Here is a 20,326-nt window from a genome sequence, read left to right on the forward strand (position 1 = left end):
ATCAACGTATACAATGTAATTCTAAAAAAACAACATTACATAGATAAAGTAATCAAATACAATACATTTATCAAAGATAAAAGTTTCACATACTTAAAATAAAAGATCATTGATTGTACATACAATGGAAAGTATTATTTATACAAAGAAAAATATTGGTGATGCAAATGTTTAGACAATCATATGCAATGGTCATAAAGCATACTTTTTCTTGAGAAAAAAAGAAGTGTACTACTGCTCTGGTCAAGGCATCGAAATCTTGACTTCATTACCCGAATATGGCGTTCAATGATGCAACGCCCTCGTTGCTGCCGGTAATTGAATTGTTCTCTGTGGTTCGAGGGATGGCGAACTGGTGTGATGAGGTACTGGCTGAGTGGATAAGCGCTGTTGCCTAGCAACCAATGATCTTCTTGTCTTTTTAAATGTACGAACCCTCTCATCTCAAACATACAACGTGAAGCAATGAATTTCTCATCTAAAAAAAAATCGTACAGAAACATCGTGCCAAAATATATATTTCAAAAATTTATGAAGACAAATACTATCATAACAGTTCATGTTTCAAACAACATACACAATCATTAAGAAAACTGACACACTTCAACTGATATTGTTGGGACCGTGAGCACTTTCTTGATGCTGCTCCTTTTGTCCACTTGCACTTTCACCGGGCCAATCTTAATTTATTCGGATATGTCCACTTTGGTTTGAAAATGTTCTCCAATAAACAGACTGCTATCTGTCCAGCTGCTTCTGTCAGATTGTAACTTCTTTTATCCTTTTTTTACCGCTTCCTCCTCTTATTCTAGTAACCTGAAATAGTAATAATAAAAAAATAACATAGTGTTGAAATCCACACCCCATTAATTCAGCCCAGAGAACTTTTTCAAAAAAAAAGAAGTCATCAAAGATGATGTCCAAAGGGTTCTTTGTGGTCTTTGTGGTCGGTTCAGCATTCGCTTCCACATACGCAAGTATTCAGGTTTTATTCATTCATTTTGATAAAAACGAATATCAACGTATACAATGTAATTCTAAAAAAACAACATTACATAGATAAAGTAATCAAATACAATACATTTTTCAAAGAAAAAAGTTTCACATAAAATAAAAGATCATTGATTGTACATACAATGGAAAGTGTTATTTATACAAAGAAAAATATTGGTGATGCAAATGTTTAGACAATCATATGCAATGGTCATAAAGCACACGTTTTCTTGAGAAAAAAAGAAGTCTACCACCGCTCTGGTCAAGGCATTGAAATCTTGACTTCATTACCCCAAAACAGTGTTCAATGATGCAACGCCCTCATTGCTGCCAGTAATTGAATTGTTCTTCTCTGGTTTGAGGGATGGGAACTGGTGTGATGAGGTACTGGCTGAGTGGGTAGGCCCTATCACCTAGCAACCATCCGTTTATCCTTCGCTTTTCCATCACACGCTTTCCTCAGGAGTTGGTCACGATGTAGACCTCATAGGTGGATCCCTTATTGCGTGCAAGTACATTCAGAGCCTTCATTTGTGCATCACACATTCCTTGAGCATAGAGTGAACAATTTTGCATTTAATGTATTCATGTTCGTCAACTCTTCGTGATTTGATGTTTTGGTAGCTTGCATGCTCTGTTGAAGTGTTGCTTAATTCGTACTTGATCGTCTTAAAGAGGGAGCTTAAAAAACTGTCCTAAGCACCAGCCCGTCCCTACCTTCGGTACAATCTGTTGCTCCCAAGACATTCGGTAGCTGGCATGCTCTGTTGAAGTGTTGCTTAATTCGTACTTGATTGTCTTAAAGAGGGAGCTTAAAAAACTGTCCTTAGCAATAGCCAGTCCCTTCCATGGGTACAATATGTTGCTCCCAGGACATTCGGTAACTGGCATGCTCTGTTGAAGTGTTGCTTAATTCGTACTTGATTGTCTTAAAGAGGGAGCTTGAAAAACTCCTCAGCACCAGCCAGCCCCTTCCATGGGTACAATATGTTGCTCCCAGGACATTCAGTAGCTGGCATGGTCTGTTGAACCATTCTTGATTCAAAATTGACCTTTTAAAGAGGGAACCTTGATGAACCATCCTGAGCGATGGGCAATCCATTTCATCACCCGAGTAGAAAGATATAAATGAATTGATATGAATCACAAGAAATATCTTATACACATACATGTAGGATGAATATATTCACAGATAAACATGCATAAATAATAATTTTTTTGTTCTAACCACTAACATGCATGTATTCATATATTTTGTTAAACAAAATGCTCTTGAGGAAAATAGGTCCCAAGCCCCCATGTAACCTTTCCCCTGATTTTGTTTTATAGTTTAACCACTTATTTTTGGTTTATCTTGTTTTCCTAGACTTGAAGAACTGAATGTGATTGATGTTCAGTTTCTCTATGGATGTCACCAACCGACCATTGTCTTCTTACATCAGGTAATTCAAGTTTTTTATTTTTAGCTGCAAGCAACCCCTTACTTCACCCCTCCCCTCGGAGCCTTGCTGCCCATTGCTTGCAAGGTTCGGTCCGACCAGAGAACTCCCATCTCCCAGATTAGGGTCCTGTTATGTACACAAAAGTTAGCGATTAAAGGTCAAGTCCACCCCAGAAAGTTGTTGTTTTGAATCGATAGAGAAAAATCAAACAAACATAACACTGCAAATTTCATTGAAATCGGATTTAAAATAAGAAAGTTATGACATTTTAAAGTTTCGCTTATTTTTCACATAACAGTTAAATGCACAACTCAGTGATATGCAAATGAGAGAGTCGATGATGTCCATCACTCACTATTTCTTTTGTTTTTTATTGTTTGAATAATACAATATTTCAATTTTTACAGATTTGACAATAAGGACCAACTTAATTTAACAGTCTGTTAAGATAATGGTAATTCAACATGTTCAGGGAGAAATAAAACTTTGTTTCACTTGACAAGGGGGATAAAATTAGAATATTTCATGTAATAAAATACAAGAGAAATAGTGAGTGGGTGACGTCATCAGGCTGCCAATTTGCCTACCGACCAGGATGTGCATATAACTGTTTTGTGAAATTAAGCAAAACTTTAAAATGTCATAACTTTCTTATTTAACATCCGATTTTGATTAAATTTTCAGTGTTTTGCCTGTTTGATTTTTATCCCTTTTATCAAATCATCTTTTTGTTCGTGTGGACTTGTCCTTTAACCTTAAAAGGACGGGGGGGGGGGCTGATTCAGCCCCCCCTCGACATTTTTCGCAATAAATCCGCCGCGCGAAATTTTTTGACTGCGTCCCTCGCTGACTTTTAATTTCAAGTCTCGCGCAACTTTTGAGACCAAAATTGTGACCCCCGGGTACGCGGTTCTAAAATTACGCAATATTTCGTAAGTGCATGCAGACCCAAAATTACTCAAAAACGTGAATTTGTGTACAAATCCAATGCAAATAGTATTAGCCAAAATTCATAAATGTATCATTATTTTTCCTTTTGCTGCTTAAAACCAATTTTATCTCGTTTATGGTCAAAATAAATTCCCCGACAAATTCCACTGAAAAAAAAAAAAAAAAGTTGAAAACAAAGAAATACATAAGAAATTTAGAAAACAATAGAATACATAAGAAAATAAATGTGATTTTGAAATTTTTTTAAATCAAGTTGATCAGATGCCTATTTAGAGTATGTGAAAATTAGCATTTCAGGGGCATTATTTATTTAATTAGAGCAAACTTATGATTTTACGCATAAATTAGCATAATTAATGAGCAATGAGATTTTTGCAGAATTTAATGTTATAGTTCTGTAGATAATGGCATGGGTAACGCGTGTGCCAATTTTCGTTGCGATCGCGCGATCGACGGCCGAGATCATAAGGGGGGGCTGAATCAGCCCCCCTGTCTTCTTAGGAGTTGAAATAGCCCAGTCTATTTAGGGTTAATGATGTGCTTGATTTTCACAATTAATTGTACATCGTAGTCAATGCAATCAATTGTAAAAAAACTGTTCTATGTGATTGCTATGAATGCTTTGTGTTACAGGCCCTTTATCAAAGTGTCTGCTGCCTTGCTGCAACATTCGTCAGTATTTTTAACGTTATTGAAAAAAAAGGAAGAAAATTTTGGTCTGTACTTTTGTTTAATATTCATGTGAGGAAAATTTTGATGAATAACCATAATAATTTGGCAAGATTACTTCGATCTGTCAGGTTATGGACCTACAACACCACCGCCCCCCATCCCCCCCCCCCCCCCCCCCCCCCTCCCCCCCCCCCCCCGTCTCCCTCTCTATTTATTACAGATTTGGAGCCCACACTTTGAACGGTCAATGGCGTCTTCTGTTTTCCCCATATTCTCTGTAAATGTTTACAAGTCTCTTTGGTATCTATGTCATAGAATGCATTCTACATTTTTTATTACAATTTTTATTTACATCAATCGGAAGTAAAATAAGTTGAAATAATTGATTTTGGGTGCCTACCACAGGATCCTCACGGAAGACATGTCAAGACCTACGAGGTCAACTTGAGAGAGAAGGAGTTCAACAGAGGGCCGTGGAAGCAGGACAATGTAGAGACTGAAGCAACCATGGTCATTGCTGTGCCGCAGCCTTATGGGGGCGCCCTGATCATCGGACAAGAATCCATCACCTACCACAAAGGGGATAACTATGTAGCCATCGCTCCACCAACCATAAAGGTTGGCATCTTGTCAGAATAACTCTTATTGAATAGAAAATTTTCTATTCAGGGAAAGGAAAACCACCATGTTAACCTGTTTATTCCTTTTTCATGAATGTGTATGTAATACACTCTGTGCACTTTTCGTGCGGGATTGAAATGAATCCAATGACCGGGGTAATAATATGCTGTAACGCGCTTTGAGCCATTCTGGGAAAAACGCTTTATAAAAATTGGCTATTATTATTATTAATATTGAATAGGAAATATATGAATTTTTTTATTTCTCCCATTTTCTTAGTAATTAATACCATTTTTCACATTATCAGGGTTGTCACTAGCCAACTATTTTCATATGTGGTTACACACACTCTGGTATTATGTTTACAAAAAAATGAAGCATATCGGTAACAGAATATAGTTGCAGCAAACAATTATTTCCTGAAAAGTCTTTGAAATTAATTGTCACCCAATCATCATGGGTGTAGATCGGGTATATTAACATATCTACTTAACTTTGTGAAATCACAAAATCTTAACTGAAAACTGACACTTATGATCACTAACACAGTAAGGCATATGTGGGACAGTATTAATTTTTCTCAGAAAAATGTGTGACATTTCATGGAATTTGGTGTGTATTTTGCTCATTCTCAGCAATAACACATTTCCTTCCAGAGCCATTCAACACATATTTTTTTTATAAACACTTAGGTGGACATTTTATTTGATTATGTTCTAACTCATTTTGAGGTCATCACCACGGCATTTCTCTTTAAACGTAAGCTTTAATTTGAACTCGAACTTGTCATCTCAATTTCATTTTTGAATTTCACAGACTAGCACACTGGTCTGCTATGGTCGTTTGGACAACAACGGTTCTCGATATCTGCTTGGTGACTTGACCGGTCGTCTGTTCTTGCTACTACTCGACAAGGAGGAGAGTATGGATGGGCCAACTACTGTTAAGGATCTCAAACTGGAGTTCTTAGGAGAGGTGAGTCCATGAATACAGATTGCATGATTTGGGGTTAGGAAACTTCCCATCTGATCGGGAAGGAAATTGGGAGCTTGAGGCAATTTTGCCCCCAAAATGCCCCAAGAGCCCTGGGAGCCGTTTCATATAGATGTCTGAAAGTTAAGAGTGACTTTAAGAACGACTGGTGATCCTTTTTTTGTGGTAAATGATATTCACCATTATATATTCATGGGTGATTTTTTAGCTCATAAGAAAGGTTCGTCAGACATTCTTAAAGTTGCTCTTAACTTACGACCAGCTTTATGAAACACCCACTTTGAAAAGTAAGAAAGATCGCGGGAAATGCCACAGGGTCCAATCTAATGTGTAGTAGAACGTAGACATTTTGGCTGATGAGCTCAAGAAGTAGCCACAAATAGTTTTATTTTGATTTTCCATTGGTATTAAGAATTTGTTTATAAAATGCCACCTTTTTGCTTATCTTTGAATATAGCACCGAAGTGATGACGTCACAAAAATCTTTTTTAGCATTTTTGATACCATATTTTGGTAGAGGATGATGAGAAAAACCCCACTACCAAAATTTGGTGAGAATCGGTCCATGGGGGCCTGAGATATGACCTCATGAATACATAATGAGCCCCATTGAAGTTAGTGTATTGTTATGAACCAGTCCAAGAATACATAAATTTGGGTTGTGGGGGGTCTATTATTATGCTCTATCAAAATATGGTATAAAAATGCTGATATAGAAAAAAGTAAAAATTGATGATGTCAAACTTTGGTACTTTGTGGCCCGTATTCTGAAGTCGGGTTTAACTTAAACTCAGGTTTAAAGTTATGGTTTAATTATGGATAGCCAAGTGTTACATAAATCACTGACAGAAGAGATATCACATTTCAGCTCATTTGGCTCTCAAATTATTCATCATTGTCTAGGAAGTATAAATAGATGATTGTCTTCACCATCGCTGAATCAGGAAAGAGCACAGTAAACTTAAGAAACGTACAACTTAATGAAGATTTTGACATGTTAGGCTTCCCATAATTTTAACACAAAAGTTATACCATGGTCTAAGTAAAACCTGACTTCCGAATACGGGCCTATATGTTTGACTTGTCTTTGCTTATTCTTTATCTTGCAGACTTCGATAGCTGAATGTCTTACGTACCTTGATAATGGAGTGGTCTTTATCGGATCTCGTCTCGGGGACTCACAGCTGGTCAGGGTAAGACCCTAAAGAGAAAATATTTTTGATAACCACTTTGATATGCCTAAAGGCCACCGCACACCTTACGAACCGGCTGGTTGGCGACTGGCTTGCGACTGAGTGAGGGGAGATGAATTGCAAGGTAGTCATAAGCCCCGGCACCGCACGCCTTGCGACTCGATCTGCGACTCACGCATGCGCTTTTTGCTTTTTGGTAAAGCAATTGAGAAAGTGCGCTTACTACGGCGTATGCGCGTTGTTTATCATGTATGCGTCGTTCAACTCTGCTGTCTGATTGGCTGGAAGTTGGATTGAGGATTCGACATGTCAAATCCTTATGATTTTCCTTGAGACTTGTCTCTGACCGGTCTGCGATGCTCAAGCTGACAAGAACCGTGACGTCGCATCTCCCCTCACTCAGTCGCAAGCCAGTCTGGGACCAGTCAGATCGTAAAATGTGCGGTGGCCTTTACATGTAATAAAGATCATTAAAAAGGAGAACGATGGTACTTCTGTTTTGTGAATTGGCCCTTGATTTTTACAGTTTGACAGATGTAAACAAAATGAATGAGTTATGATATGAATATCTATATACATTGATGATGGTAACAAGGTTTGGGAGTCAATGGCTATTATTGTTGCTATGGTAGTTATCATAATGGCAAAGTTACAACAAATTTCAGACTTTGTGAAACAGGCCCCTTGCTTCTTAAAGGTCAAGTCCACCTCAGAAATATGTTGATTTGAATCAATAGAGAAAAATCAGACAAGCACAATACTGAAGATTTCATCAAAATCGCATGTAAAATAAGAAAGTTATGACATTTCAAAGTTTTGCTAATTTTTAACAAAATAGTTATATGAACGAGCCAGTTACATCCAAATGAGAGAGTTGATGATGTCACTCACTCACTATTTCTTTTTTTTTTATTGTTTGAATTATACAATATTTCAATTTTTGAATTTGACGATTAGGACCTCCTTGCCTGAAGCACAAAATGTTAAAATAATGGAATTCCACGCGTTCAGGGAGGAATGAAACTTCATTTCACATGACAATGACGAGAAAATCAAAATATTTCATATTTCAAACAATAAAAAGAAAAGAAATAGTGAGTGAATGACATCATCGACTCTCTCATTTGGATGTAGCTGGCTCGTTCATATAACTGTTTTTGTGAAATGAAGCGAAACTTTGAAATGTCATAACTTTCTTATTTTACATCCGATTTTGATTAAATTTTCTTATGTTTGTTGAATTTTTCTCTTCTTATTAAAATCAAGTTTTTGTTGGGGTGGACTTGTCCTTAAAAATGGTAAAGAAAACTCGAAATTCCATTTGTGCTCTGATAGTGAATTGTGAGCTGGATCGTCATACTCCCACTCTAATAAGCCCCGAGTTACCCTTCCTGGGGCCCGTTGCAGAAAGAGTTGTGTTTAAACGCAAGCCAACAAATCAATCGCAATTCCCAAAAGCGCTGTTGATTGAATATCAAATTGGGTGTGATTTTTAGAGTTGCGATTGACTGCAACTCTTTCTGCCACGGGCCCCTGGTGGAGGACTTCAGGGAATCAGGCCTGTGAAATCTCCGCTATTTTCATTTTTAAGACCGATTTCAATTTCCGCTTTTTTCCTGTGTTCCATTTCCGTTTTTTCTTAGTCAAAATTCCGCTATTTTATCCAAAACGGCTGGAAAACAAGTCTAAGTAAATGGATGCGAGCAGAATGTGTGTGTTGTGAATATACACGTTACGGGGCCTTGTTTTTTGCCTTTGCGAAGTTTCGAATGAAACTGCTGCGGATCCATAGAGATATATCTCTATGTGCGGATCACACCGTGCACCGTTGCCGTTGTTGGCATACAAGCGCAAAGCAGCGGCTCAAATCGCGATATTTTGCGACTGGTAAATACGTCTGTAAGGATGATGACGTCATCCAAGATGGAAACTTACCCAACAACGAAAGGATCGAAGATGACGATGTTTCGATCATTATTTCAAAGAAATTAGCGGTAACTGCGGTCTAAGGTACGATATTTCTGAATTTTAAACATTTTTTCGTAAATATGGATGTGATTTCTTTTTCATAATGTGACATTTTATGTACAAAAAAAGATCGGAAAATCGGGTTTCCACTGTTAAATCTAACGTTACTGCTAAAATACGTTGTCTGTACTTACGGGCGTCCAAGCTCTTCAGTCTATGTATTGGTGAGTGAGCCAACGCAGTTCAGTGGAATTTTTCCGCTATTTTTTTGAAACCCCTCTCACTGGCCTGGGGAATGGAACTACAGTGGAGCGTTGTGGCCCAGTGGATTAGTCTCCGGACTCTGAAACAGAGGGTCGTGGGTTCGAATCCCAACCATGGCGTAATTTCCTACAGCAAGCAATTAATCCACAATGTGCTGCACTCAACCCAGGTGAGGTAAATGGGTACCTGGCAGGAATTTTTTCCTTGAAATGCAGCGCGCGTAACAGCTGCACTGCTAAAGCCAGGGTAATTATGCTGCATATACTGTAGAGCGCTTAGAGACTTCTGACAAAGTAAGTGTTAAGCGCTATATAAGCAAGTATAATTATTACAAGGTCATATCATTTTTGCTCGTTAACAATTTTTCAGTTGAATACAGAGTCGGATGACAATGGATCATATGTGACAATGATGGAGACGTTCACCAATCTTGGACCGATCGTAGACATGGCTGTAGTGGACCTGGATAGGCAAGGACAAGGACAGGTAAAAAAGCAAAGATCTCCTATTTCCTGAACAACTCGTTGATAATAATGTAATATTCTAATCTAATCTAATCTATTAAGGCTTTCCCTTTCTAGTTGCCTCCTCATTCATTTATAAATTATGTACACTTTTTTTTATTTAACTGTTTCCCAGCTTTTATTATTGTATTATCTGCAATTTTCCAGTGTAAACTTTGTATGTGCCTTGTATTTGTTTTTATGATGAATGAAATAATTGCTATGCTATCAATATTCAATGGACAAGAGGTGGATTGATGGAAATATTGCCAGTCCCGAGGGGTGGTTCACAAAGATAAAAGTACGACTTAAGAGTTGCACTTAAATGCCTAGTTGCTTGCATTATGAAAGGCATGACTGCATTGGTCAGACCATGCCAAGAGGACGCGCACTACTGCATATTAATCAATAAGATTGTGCGTTGCATGTCATATGCGTGTCGGCATTTAAATGCGACTCTTAAGTCATACTAAAATCATGGTGAACCCCCCCTGGTCCTAGACAATATTCCTCATGAAATATGTAATAAAATACTTGTATGCAAATAATTTTAAAAAGTTTTGTATTTTTTGTACCTTTTCCAAATTTTAAGATGATGACAAAATTCTCTAATAGTCAAGCAAACTTTAATCCTGCAACAGTGTTTTAAAAATATTCTCTAACTAATGGTTTCGGTATCAATAAGAATACAAAGAGTTCTGTATCTGATCGTTCCTATTTGTATGCATCTTTTTTTTAGTTGGTAACCTGTTCAGGAGCCTACAAAGAGGGCTCCCTTCGCATAATAAGAAACGGCATCGGAATCCATGAACATGCCAGTATTGACCTACCGGGCATCAAAGGTATGGTATCTGTGAAAATAATAACTGAAACATATTACCTACAAGTATATTTGCAATTTTGTGTGTGTATATGTTTTTATGCTTGATAATAGAGATGAAAAGAAATGAAATGCATCGATTTCAAGTATATTTGGCATTTTATGCATGATATAATCTTTTTATGCTCAAGAATAATAATGAACAAAATTAAATGTATTACCCACCAGTATATTTCAAATTTTTGCTTGTATTTATTATAAGTTTGTTATACACAAGAGGAAAATAAGAAAACCCTGAACTGTAATGCTTTGTTTTGATAACAGGTATCTGGCCATTGAAAGTGGATATGAACTCCCAATTTGATGATACTTTGGTGCTTTCTTTTGTTGGTCAAACAAGGTGAGTTTATTCATTTCATTCATTTTCAGATTTTGCAATATAAAATGTACGTAGGTTAAAAAAAAGAAGCTCCTAAAGAAGGTTATGATTATCCAGCAATGTCCTTCCTTACAGAAAACAGCAGCAAAAAAAGTTTAATAACCTTTCATCTCAAGGTTAAAGATGGCATGGGATCAGTCCAGCGCTCTCAAGCTTTGGCCTCAAGGTCCACTTTGGCTTTCAGTATTATCAGCGTATGGTCGAGGCAGTCGGCCAGTAAGTTTCAAATATTGCAGATTGAACTACTTCCTTGTTTCTTGCCCAATGCTTATCAGACTTGATTCACCCATTGGTTTTGTAGGAAGATGTGTGAGACTCATTTTTCAAGTGTGGCAGGCACCTACATGTAAATGTATTTCAAATGGTTTTGTGCCCACCTTGAAAAGTTGCCATGAGGAAAGGTAAATGGAGAGTAAAATATGACAATGCAAAATAAAACTGTAAAAAACTGTAATAATGTAATTATTTGAACCACAACACTAGACACCACCCTCCTTCATTTGCACCCCTCTCGCCGATTGCATGCCCAGAGCTGACAAGTAGTACGGATTTTCACTATTTAGTACTGAAAAATAAGAAGAATACTGATGGTTTCATGCAAATACTGATTTCTAAAGTTTCTGTTTTATGTGTTGTCTTATGGTATTTCATTGAAAATATTGATGTCATCAAAATACTGATTTTCAGCTTTAAAAATACTGAAATGTTGATTTTCAGGTTGGCAGCTCTGCATACAGGGGATAGAGTCCACGGGGGTTATCTCCCCTATCAAGTTTTGATTGGATTTCTTTCTGTTATAGCTTCCTCAAGAACTTGGATTCTTTGAAGTCACTGCTGTAGCTTGTTTTCACGAACATACTTGTAGACCCCCTTCGAAACTGAACTATCAAATTTTTCAGGTAGAGAGGGATCTTCTAGTTCTCTTGAGTGAAGAATGGCATAGTTTGGTGGTAAAGTAGCTCACAAGAGACCCCCTTTCTTGCCTCTTTTATGACATTGACATAGTCTGTGATGTCGCCGAGGGTGGAGTACATATTGAATATTTTTGTATGGTACCGTGAACGCTATCAGCAGACATAAATGAATAACCTGCCTTAAAGTAATTGAAAGTGATGTCTTGTGTACCAGTTTGGGTGTCATTGATAACTCTAGACATCGCAGAAAACAGGACCCAACATTTATTTTGTGAGGAGCAGTTATCACGATAAAAAATGAGTGACATAGCATCACGATTACGTCTGGCAAATTGGACGTATGTACTGGTAATATTAAATGCACTACAACCTGCTTCACCTTCATGCATGGGCGGAGATCCCAGGGGGGACGTGTCCCCATACTCAAAATAGTAGGGGGGATACAATAGCAAATGTCCTCCCTACTATTTGTGGTCTTTAATGATGGTAAGAAATACATCATTCAAAATCGAAATAAAACTTGTATTTTAGGAGATGACCTTACTTTTGGGATGATAACCCTTTTTTTTTGCTTGTCAAATTTATTTTTGTCGAAATGACTTTACATTTGGGGTGAGAACCTTTTTTTTTTGCTTGTCAAATTTTCCAGCCCCTTGTCCCCCCCAAATAACTGTCTGATTTCTAATATGATCACATAAAATTTGTCGTGATCTAAATTTTTAAAATTTTATTCCAATGTGAAGTGATGTGATTTAGATTTATGATTGAATTCAAGAAAATACACATATTCATTAAATTTTAGAAAAAAAATTCCTTATTTCTAAAAAAAGTGTTAGCTGACCTCACAAACCACTAGTGTGTCCAGGACCAGGGGACCGTTTTGGCAACATTTTGCCTTCTTGGAATTTGTTAGATCCAACAATTCTAGATTCTAGATTTTCAATGGTTGAGGAGCACAGGTGTTACTGGTTACAGTAGTAACAATTGATACAGACTTCGGACAAATCCGCCATGAAATGCTCAATAATCCAGGGGGATTGAGAGTGTGCATAAGATTTGTCTTGCAATGTTTCCCCACAGACATTTGTCATTCTTATTTGAATATTTTTTTCTGCAGGGTTCTGATGTTGAATGGTGAAGAAGTAGAAGAAACAGAATTACCTGGTTTTGACGGTGATCGGCAGTCGTTCTACTGTGGCAATGTAGCACACAATCAAATTATTCAGGTCAGTCTTCTTGTTACTTAATATTGTTTAGATATGCCCTTGACTCTAATAACAAATGAGAACTGCCCAGCAGTGGACGGATCATGTTTCTTTTAAGAATTGTGCTTAAAGTGGATTAGTCTCCGGACTTTGAAACAGAGGGTCGTGGGTTCAAATCCCAGCCATGGCTTAATTTCCTTCAGCAAGGAATTCATCCACAGTGTGCTGCACTTGACCCAGGTGAGGTAAATGGGTACCGGCAGGAAGTAATTCCTCAAAAAGCTGTGTGCACCGAATAGGTAGCCCAGCTTAGCCGGGTAATAATAGCAGGGCCCGCTGGGAGAACAGTTTTCGGAACTGAAGTGGCTACCCTGGGTAAATATACCTTTATTATTATTATAAAGTGAAAGATACCTTTGTTCTGGCCATTGAGATGGAATGATGGAAGAAAGTGATTATAAAATGTTTGATTTATCATGTACTGAAGAATTAGGGTATGCTGTAATATGTTTGGGTAAAGAGGTTGATCCAAGTCTGCAGAGAGCCACATGAACGCATCGAAGTGCGCAGAGAGGACGGTTTGTGGTGCGTGTGACGAATTGATTGAAACTAGCAATAGAAACTTTCTATTGATAGTACAGCTTTAAACAATGCAAGTGAATTTATATTTCAAGGAGCAATCAATCACAATTTAGCAATTACTTGTAAACTGACAATTGATTTTAAGACTTTAAAATTGACAAGTACTTAGTTGCAAGTTGTTTGCAAGTTCCCCTAGCATCAATCTCAAATGGCTAAATAAATTCTTGCTGACACTTGGTTTTTCTTATTTATTTAGATCACCGGTGCTTCTGTGCGTTTGGTCAGTACACCCACCAAACGAATGGTGAGCGAATGGCAACCTCAATCAGGGAAGAACATCAGTGTTGCATCGTGTAATAGCAGACAAGTAGTCTGTGCTGCAGGCTCGGATATATATTACCTTGAGATCTTTGAGGGAGAAGTGCGACAAGTCAGGTGAGTCTGGTATAAATGATGATCCACAGCATTTGTATTTCTGTTAAAAACATCCTTATTAAGCTAAGTACTACACATCTGCTGAAATAAGTGAGTTTTGAAGAGTTGAATGTTGTCAGTTTCACGGAGCGAAGAAGGGAGGGAGTTCCAAAGAGATATGTATAAATACACATGTAATGATTACAATAATATAATATATTTATATAGTGATTTCTATCTAGAAATGCATGCTATTTATTTTAAGGTGCATTATTATTATCATTATTATCATCATTATTATTATTATTACTCCAGCTTTAGCTCCATCTGCCTTTCAGCACTCAGTGCATCCAAGGAATTAATCCCACTGGTTACAATGTCACTTCACCTTCTTAAACCCAGTACATTTACCAAGAAATCACCCCCAAATATCACATCAATCTGCCCAGTTGAAAAAAAAATACTCTCCCTCCCCCCAAAAAAATTGACTCTGGTTACACTGGTAAAGTCTCACCTTTATTTTATTTTCTTAGCACTCTAACTATGGAGCATGAGGTTGCTTGCCTGGACATCACACCACTGACCGGTGACTTCACAGACCTCTGTGCTGTAGGTCTGTGGACAGACATCTCGGCGAGGATACTCAAACTACCCACCATGGAATCAATGCATGTTGAGCTACTAGGGGGAGGTGAGATGATGATGGCGGTGGTGGGGTTGGTGTTGGTGATGGTTATGGTGATGATATAATGGTAAAAATGATGACGATGATGGTGGTGGGGATGGTAGTGGTTTTGGTGTTGATGATGGTGATGATTATGATGATGATGATGTTGAAAGTGATGGTGAAGGTGATGATGATGGCTGTTGTGTAGGTGATTGATGATGATTATGATGAAGAAGATGATGATGATGATGGTGAGGTGATGGTGATGATGATGGTGGTGGTGGTGGTGGTGGTGGAGGTGATGATGATGATAATGCTGATTATGATGTTAATGATGATGGTGATTTGGTGATGATAATGATTTTGAAAGTGATGGTGAAGGTGATGATGGCTGTTGTGTAGGTGATTAATGATGATTATGATGAAGATGATGGTGAGGTGATGGTTATGATGATGATGGTGGTGGTGGTGGTGATGTTGTTGATACTAGTGAGGATAATTCTTATGATGATGATTGTGGTGATAGTGATGATGGTTTTGGTGATGATGATGATAATGATGATGATGATGGTGATTGTGGTGATGATAGTGATGGTGGTTATGGTGATAGTGATGAGGGTGGTGATGATAGTGATGATGATGAAGATGGCTGTGGTGATAATGATGATAATGATGATGAAGATGGTGATGGTGGTGGTAATGATGATGATGAAAATGATGTTGGTGGGGTTGATGTTTATGATGATGATGATGGTGACTGAAGATAAAATCTTTAAGTTAGAACTTTGCTCTCAAAGTATTTTTGACTTTTAGTGCTAATAATCTTATCTTGTGTTTTTTGTTTTCATCAGAAATCATCCCTCGATCTATCTTATTAACAACCTTTGAGGGTCAGAACTACATCCTCTGTGCTCTAGGTGATGGGTCACTATTCTACTTCCAGCTCAACGCTGAAACAGGTATGTAACCTGCATTGGAACACATTACTCGATCAGATAATACATCTTGTACTAGGGAATAAAGACACTGGCTATCATTTACCAATGACTTGTATAAAAAAATGATTAAGTGCATGTTGTATTTGATGTTATTCATATGGACAAAAAAAAGCACCCATGAAAATGAAAGCAATCAACTTCGTGCAGACACTTTGGAAATATCTGTGACTGAAGAATCATTCTTGATTTTATTTCCTTGTCGGCATGTCTTAATAATTAAGCACCATTTTGAGAGTGCCCTTTCCCAAGAGTACTATTACCATCGAGTTTATCAAACATTTCTGCATCAGGAATTAATTGAAAAATTGGATCATTGTATGATTAACTTATGACAAATCAGACACAGACCCAGCAATTTTATCAGTATATGGAATGTGATTAGGACTTATAAACCTCGTTATTATTATCTTGGATTCTTAGGTTACATGACAGATAGAAAGAAGGTAATCCTTGGGACACAGCCGACAGTCTTGAAGACGTTCAAGTCTCACTCAACGGTCAACGTGTTTGCCTGCTCTGACAGACCAACGGTCATCTATTCCAGCAATCATAAACTCGTCTTCTCCAATGTCAATCTGAAGGAGGTCAGCTATATGTGTCCTCTGAATTCTGATGGATACCCAGACAGGTAAGATTTCTCCTCATGGATAAGAGAATATACAATCAGTATTGTCAGTTTTAAGGAGACCAGGGCTGCCTCTTACAAATATGGAAAGCCAGCAAAGTCAGCATATGACATGCATGTTTGTTCAAAATTTGTTCTAAATATGAATGTATATCCACAAATTCATTGATTTCTTGATAATTTGGTGTGTTCTCCTTTGTTTAAAAAGGACATTTACAAATTTCCTATTGAAAAAATTATGACACTGATGGATTTCCATAGAATTACAATTGATTGGATCAATCGTAAATCTTTGTAAGATGGAGCCCAGCTATGTCTCCACTGAATTTTGATGGAAACCCAGAAGGAATACTCCCCATGGAGTAGAGAAGGTGCAATATTAAACTCGCCTTTTCTAATGTTAGTCTGAAGGAGGCCAGCTATTGAATTTTGATGGTTTTACAGACGGGTGAGATGACTCCCCATGGTAATTAATGTAATTAATGTATTTATGAAGAGGTAAATTTAAAGGAATTCCACTATCTGTGTCCTTTGAATTCTAATGGATACCCAGACAGGTGAAAGCATTCCTCATGGAGTAAAGAAGGTGCAATATTAAACTCGTGTTTTCTAATGTTAGTCTGAAGGAGGCCAGCTATTGAATTTTGATGGTTTTACAGACGGGTGAGATGACTCCCCATGGTAATTAATGTAATTAATGTATTTATGAAGAGGTAAATTTAAAGGAATTCCACTATATGTGTCCTTTGAATTCTAATGGATACCAAGACAGGTGAAAGCATTCCTCATGGAGTAGAGAAGGTGCAATATTAAACTCGTGTTTTCTAATGTTAGTCTGAAGGAGGCCAGCTATTGAATTTTGATGGTTTTACAGACGGGTGAGATAACTCCCCATGGAGTAGAAAATGTGCAATGTTTACCTGGTTTTAAATGTAATTTACGAAGAGGTAGATTTAAAGGAATTCCGCTATATGTGTCCTTTGAATTCTAATGGATACCCAGACAGGTGAGAGTATTCATCTTGGAGTAGAGAATTTGTAAGTATAAATTAATTCTCTTTTACGTCGGTCATATGGAAATCTGTGGTCTTTATAAACAGTTTCCTGTAATAGACGTTTCATTGGTTAACCAAACTCACAAGGAACCCTATACCTGGTCCTTACAGACAGGTATTCCTTCTCTACAGATTGTTGCTAACACATGTTCGACTGTACCGGTATATATTTTTTTTTTTTTTAAGAAGGTTTATTGAGTGTTATTGATTTTATTTCCTGTTCTCTTTTATGTAACAGCTTAGCTCTTTGTAACGACACAACCCTGATGATCGGTAGCATCGACGAGATCCAGAAACTTCACATCCGTACCGTCCCTCTTGGCGAGACACCACTACGCATCACGTATCAAGAGTCCTCGCAGACGTTCGGTGTCATCTCGACCAGGACCGATGTCGTCGATTCCTCGGGGACGACGGCATCCATGGGACAGACCCGACAGAGCGCGAGCACCAGTGCTCTGAACATCACGAAGAGCGGAGGTAACAAGGGGATGGCAGGGCAAGCTGGAGGCAGCGGGGAAGGGTCATCATTCGGAGATGAAGTTGAAGTCCACTCACTGCTCATCATTGACCAACACACATTTGAAGGTATGGGGCCAGTATGGAATTCATTGGATCAAGATATCATTTTACAACTATAATTATTTTTTTTCTCTAATGTGTTGATAAGAATATCAATAGATCGTACATAGGATATTCTATACTAAAAATGGTTATTAAGATTTCTAATTCAAGATTTTGTTCTGATTTTCAGTTGACTCGTATTGAATTATTGTAGTAAGAAGAATATTACAAAAATATTTGTGCACTAACCATAGGCCAACATTCATTCAAAGCTGTGGGACTAGTAATGAAATCATTCAAATTATGAGAATAGACAATGGTTTTTCAGTTGTGTGTGCTTAAATCAGGGGAGTGTTTCATGAAAGTCCCATTTTATCTGACAGTTGCCATAGTAACAATGCCTCTCAGCAAATCAGAATGAAGGAAATTAGTCAGATCTGACAACTTGCCTGACGAAAATGTTGATGAAACGCTGCTCCAAAGAGTTCCCTTTCACAAAGACTAGTTATGATAACTAATGCAAATTTTCTATAGCAATTTACTATCAGCCAATCGTTATGAAGGGTTTCAGTCGCTTTTCACTGACAATGCAAATTTGTCATAACAAGTTTATGAAACGGAACCAGAACAGGGGCCCGTAACACAAAGCTTAGCAATGATCGTAGAGCATTTTTCTTCAATTGATTCCATTGACTACAATGTACAATTCATCGTGAAAATCAAGCGTACGATTATTTGCTAAGTTTTGTGTTACGGGACACTGGACATTGATTTATTTACTCTCTCCTTTGCAGTACTCCATGCTCATCACTTTGGTGCATCAGAATACGCAACGAGTCTGATCTCCTGCAAGCTTTGTAATGATTCTAACTGGTATTACATCGTTGGTCTTGCTAATGTTCATCCTGATGAAGCAGAGCCGAAGAGTGGAAGGATAGTAGTCTTTCAATATATTGATGGTAAAAAAAAATTCTTTCTGTCAAGTGTCATATTATTACTGTTGATATAAATTAACTTTAACTTGAATAGAAATGAATTTTATCTTCATATTGTTACTGTTTTTATATTAATTTGAAGCTGAAGTTAAAACTTTATTTCCCCAAAAATATATTGGCATACAAACAAAATAATATATTTACTGTTAAAGGGGACTATGAAATAGCAGTTGCTGATAATCAGTTGTGGCACATTGTACATAATGTATAACTCTTCAAAGTAAATGGATACATACAAACGTATTATCTAAGGAATACATTACATACACTGAAAGCTAGTTAAATCAGTGTACAAATAGTTCTGTTCAATGCACGTTTATTTTCATCTCGATTATAGGCAAACTCCAAGAGATCGCAGGACTAAGGAGATAAAAGGTGCCCCATACTCACTGGTAGAGTTCAATGGCAAACTCTTAGCATCAGTCAATAGTGTGGTAAGTTCAAGAGAAAGGTGAATGATATATTATATTGACTGCTGGTGTGGACAATAGTAAAAGCTATTGCCCCAAAGTGATCTTGAGACTACATGTACGGTATATGCCTTCTATTTTCCTGAGACTAAAGGTTAAGAAAATAGTAGGCCTATAATCTCAAGATCAGGGAAAGATAAGATTTTTTTTTACTATTTCCTGAATAAAGAAATAAAGCAGCAGTCTAAATTGCTTTTCTATACCAATTCTTTGTTGAGAAGGGCAAGGCAATAGTAAAACTATTTAAAAAAATTATAAAGCAAATGTCAAAAACAAAGAGGTACATTATAGATTTTTTAAAACATTAAAGTACATAATAAAAATACCTACATTCTTTAAAATATACATGTAATATAAAAATCCTAAATAGTTTCTAGACCAAAATTTATCCATTTAGGTGCTTCACATAATGATTTACAGCCAATTATATGCATGAATTAATTTGCATAATTGATTGATTAATAATTTTGATTGATTTTGGAGAAATAAGATATTTTGCAGATTACGTCGCTGCTGACATGTCAGAGCCATTGCATGATCAACAGCCGACTATCCAATCTCACATGCATGAGTTTATATTTCATTTTTTAGGTTCGTCTGTTTGAGTGGACCCCAGAGCATTCGTTACGCGTAGAATGCAGTCATTACAACAACGTATTAGCCTTGTACCTGAAGACAAAAGGAGACTTCATAGTCGTTGGGGATTTGATGCGGTCAATTACGTTACTGGCATACAAGCCAATGGAAGGATGCTTGGAAGAGGTGAGTTGAAATATATAATGGTGATTAAGGAACACGTCCACCCCAACCAGAAGTTGATTTGAATAAAAAGAGAAAAATCCACGAAGCATAACAATGAAAATTTCATCAAAATCGGATGTAAAATAAGAAAATTATGACATTTTTAAGTTTCTTTTATTTTCACATAACAGTCCTATACACATCCTGGTCGGAATACAGGTTGGCATCTTTGGGTTTA

The 20,326-nt window shown here is 37.2% G+C and overlaps 1 protein-coding gene across 1 annotated transcript in view; it reads left to right on the forward strand.

Moving 5' to 3' along the window:
• Positions 1-20,326, forward strand: part of LOC121421599 (DNA damage-binding protein 1-like) — a 38,485-nt gene that overhangs the window by 9,581 nt on the left and 8,578 nt on the right. Inside the window, exons 5-20 of the mRNA XM_041616353.1 lie at positions 2,360-2,435; positions 4,464-4,676; positions 5,496-5,654; positions 6,782-6,865; positions 9,467-9,583; positions 10,340-10,442; positions 10,745-10,820; positions 12,891-12,999; positions 13,817-13,995; positions 14,508-14,665; positions 15,493-15,600; positions 16,060-16,267; positions 17,557-17,906; positions 18,677-18,860; positions 19,236-19,311; positions 19,939-20,109. Of these exons, the coding sequence (XP_041472287.1) occupies positions 2,360-2,435; positions 4,464-4,676; positions 5,496-5,654; positions 6,782-6,865; positions 9,467-9,583; positions 10,340-10,442; positions 10,745-10,820; positions 12,891-12,999; positions 13,817-13,995; positions 14,508-14,665; positions 15,493-15,600; positions 16,060-16,267; positions 17,557-17,906; positions 18,677-18,860; positions 19,236-19,311; positions 19,939-20,109 (2,371 nt within the window). The remainder of the gene's footprint in view (positions 1-2,359; positions 2,436-4,463; positions 4,677-5,495; positions 5,655-6,781; positions 6,866-9,466; positions 9,584-10,339; positions 10,443-10,744; positions 10,821-12,890; positions 13,000-13,816; positions 13,996-14,507; positions 14,666-15,492; positions 15,601-16,059; positions 16,268-17,556; positions 17,907-18,676; positions 18,861-19,235; positions 19,312-19,938; positions 20,110-20,326) is intronic.

This window comes from Lytechinus variegatus, chromosome 9 (assembly GCF_018143015.1).
Source record: "Lytechinus variegatus isolate NC3 chromosome 9, Lvar_3.0, whole genome shotgun sequence".
Taxonomy (NCBI): domain Eukaryota; kingdom Metazoa; phylum Echinodermata; class Echinoidea; order Temnopleuroida; family Toxopneustidae; genus Lytechinus; species Lytechinus variegatus.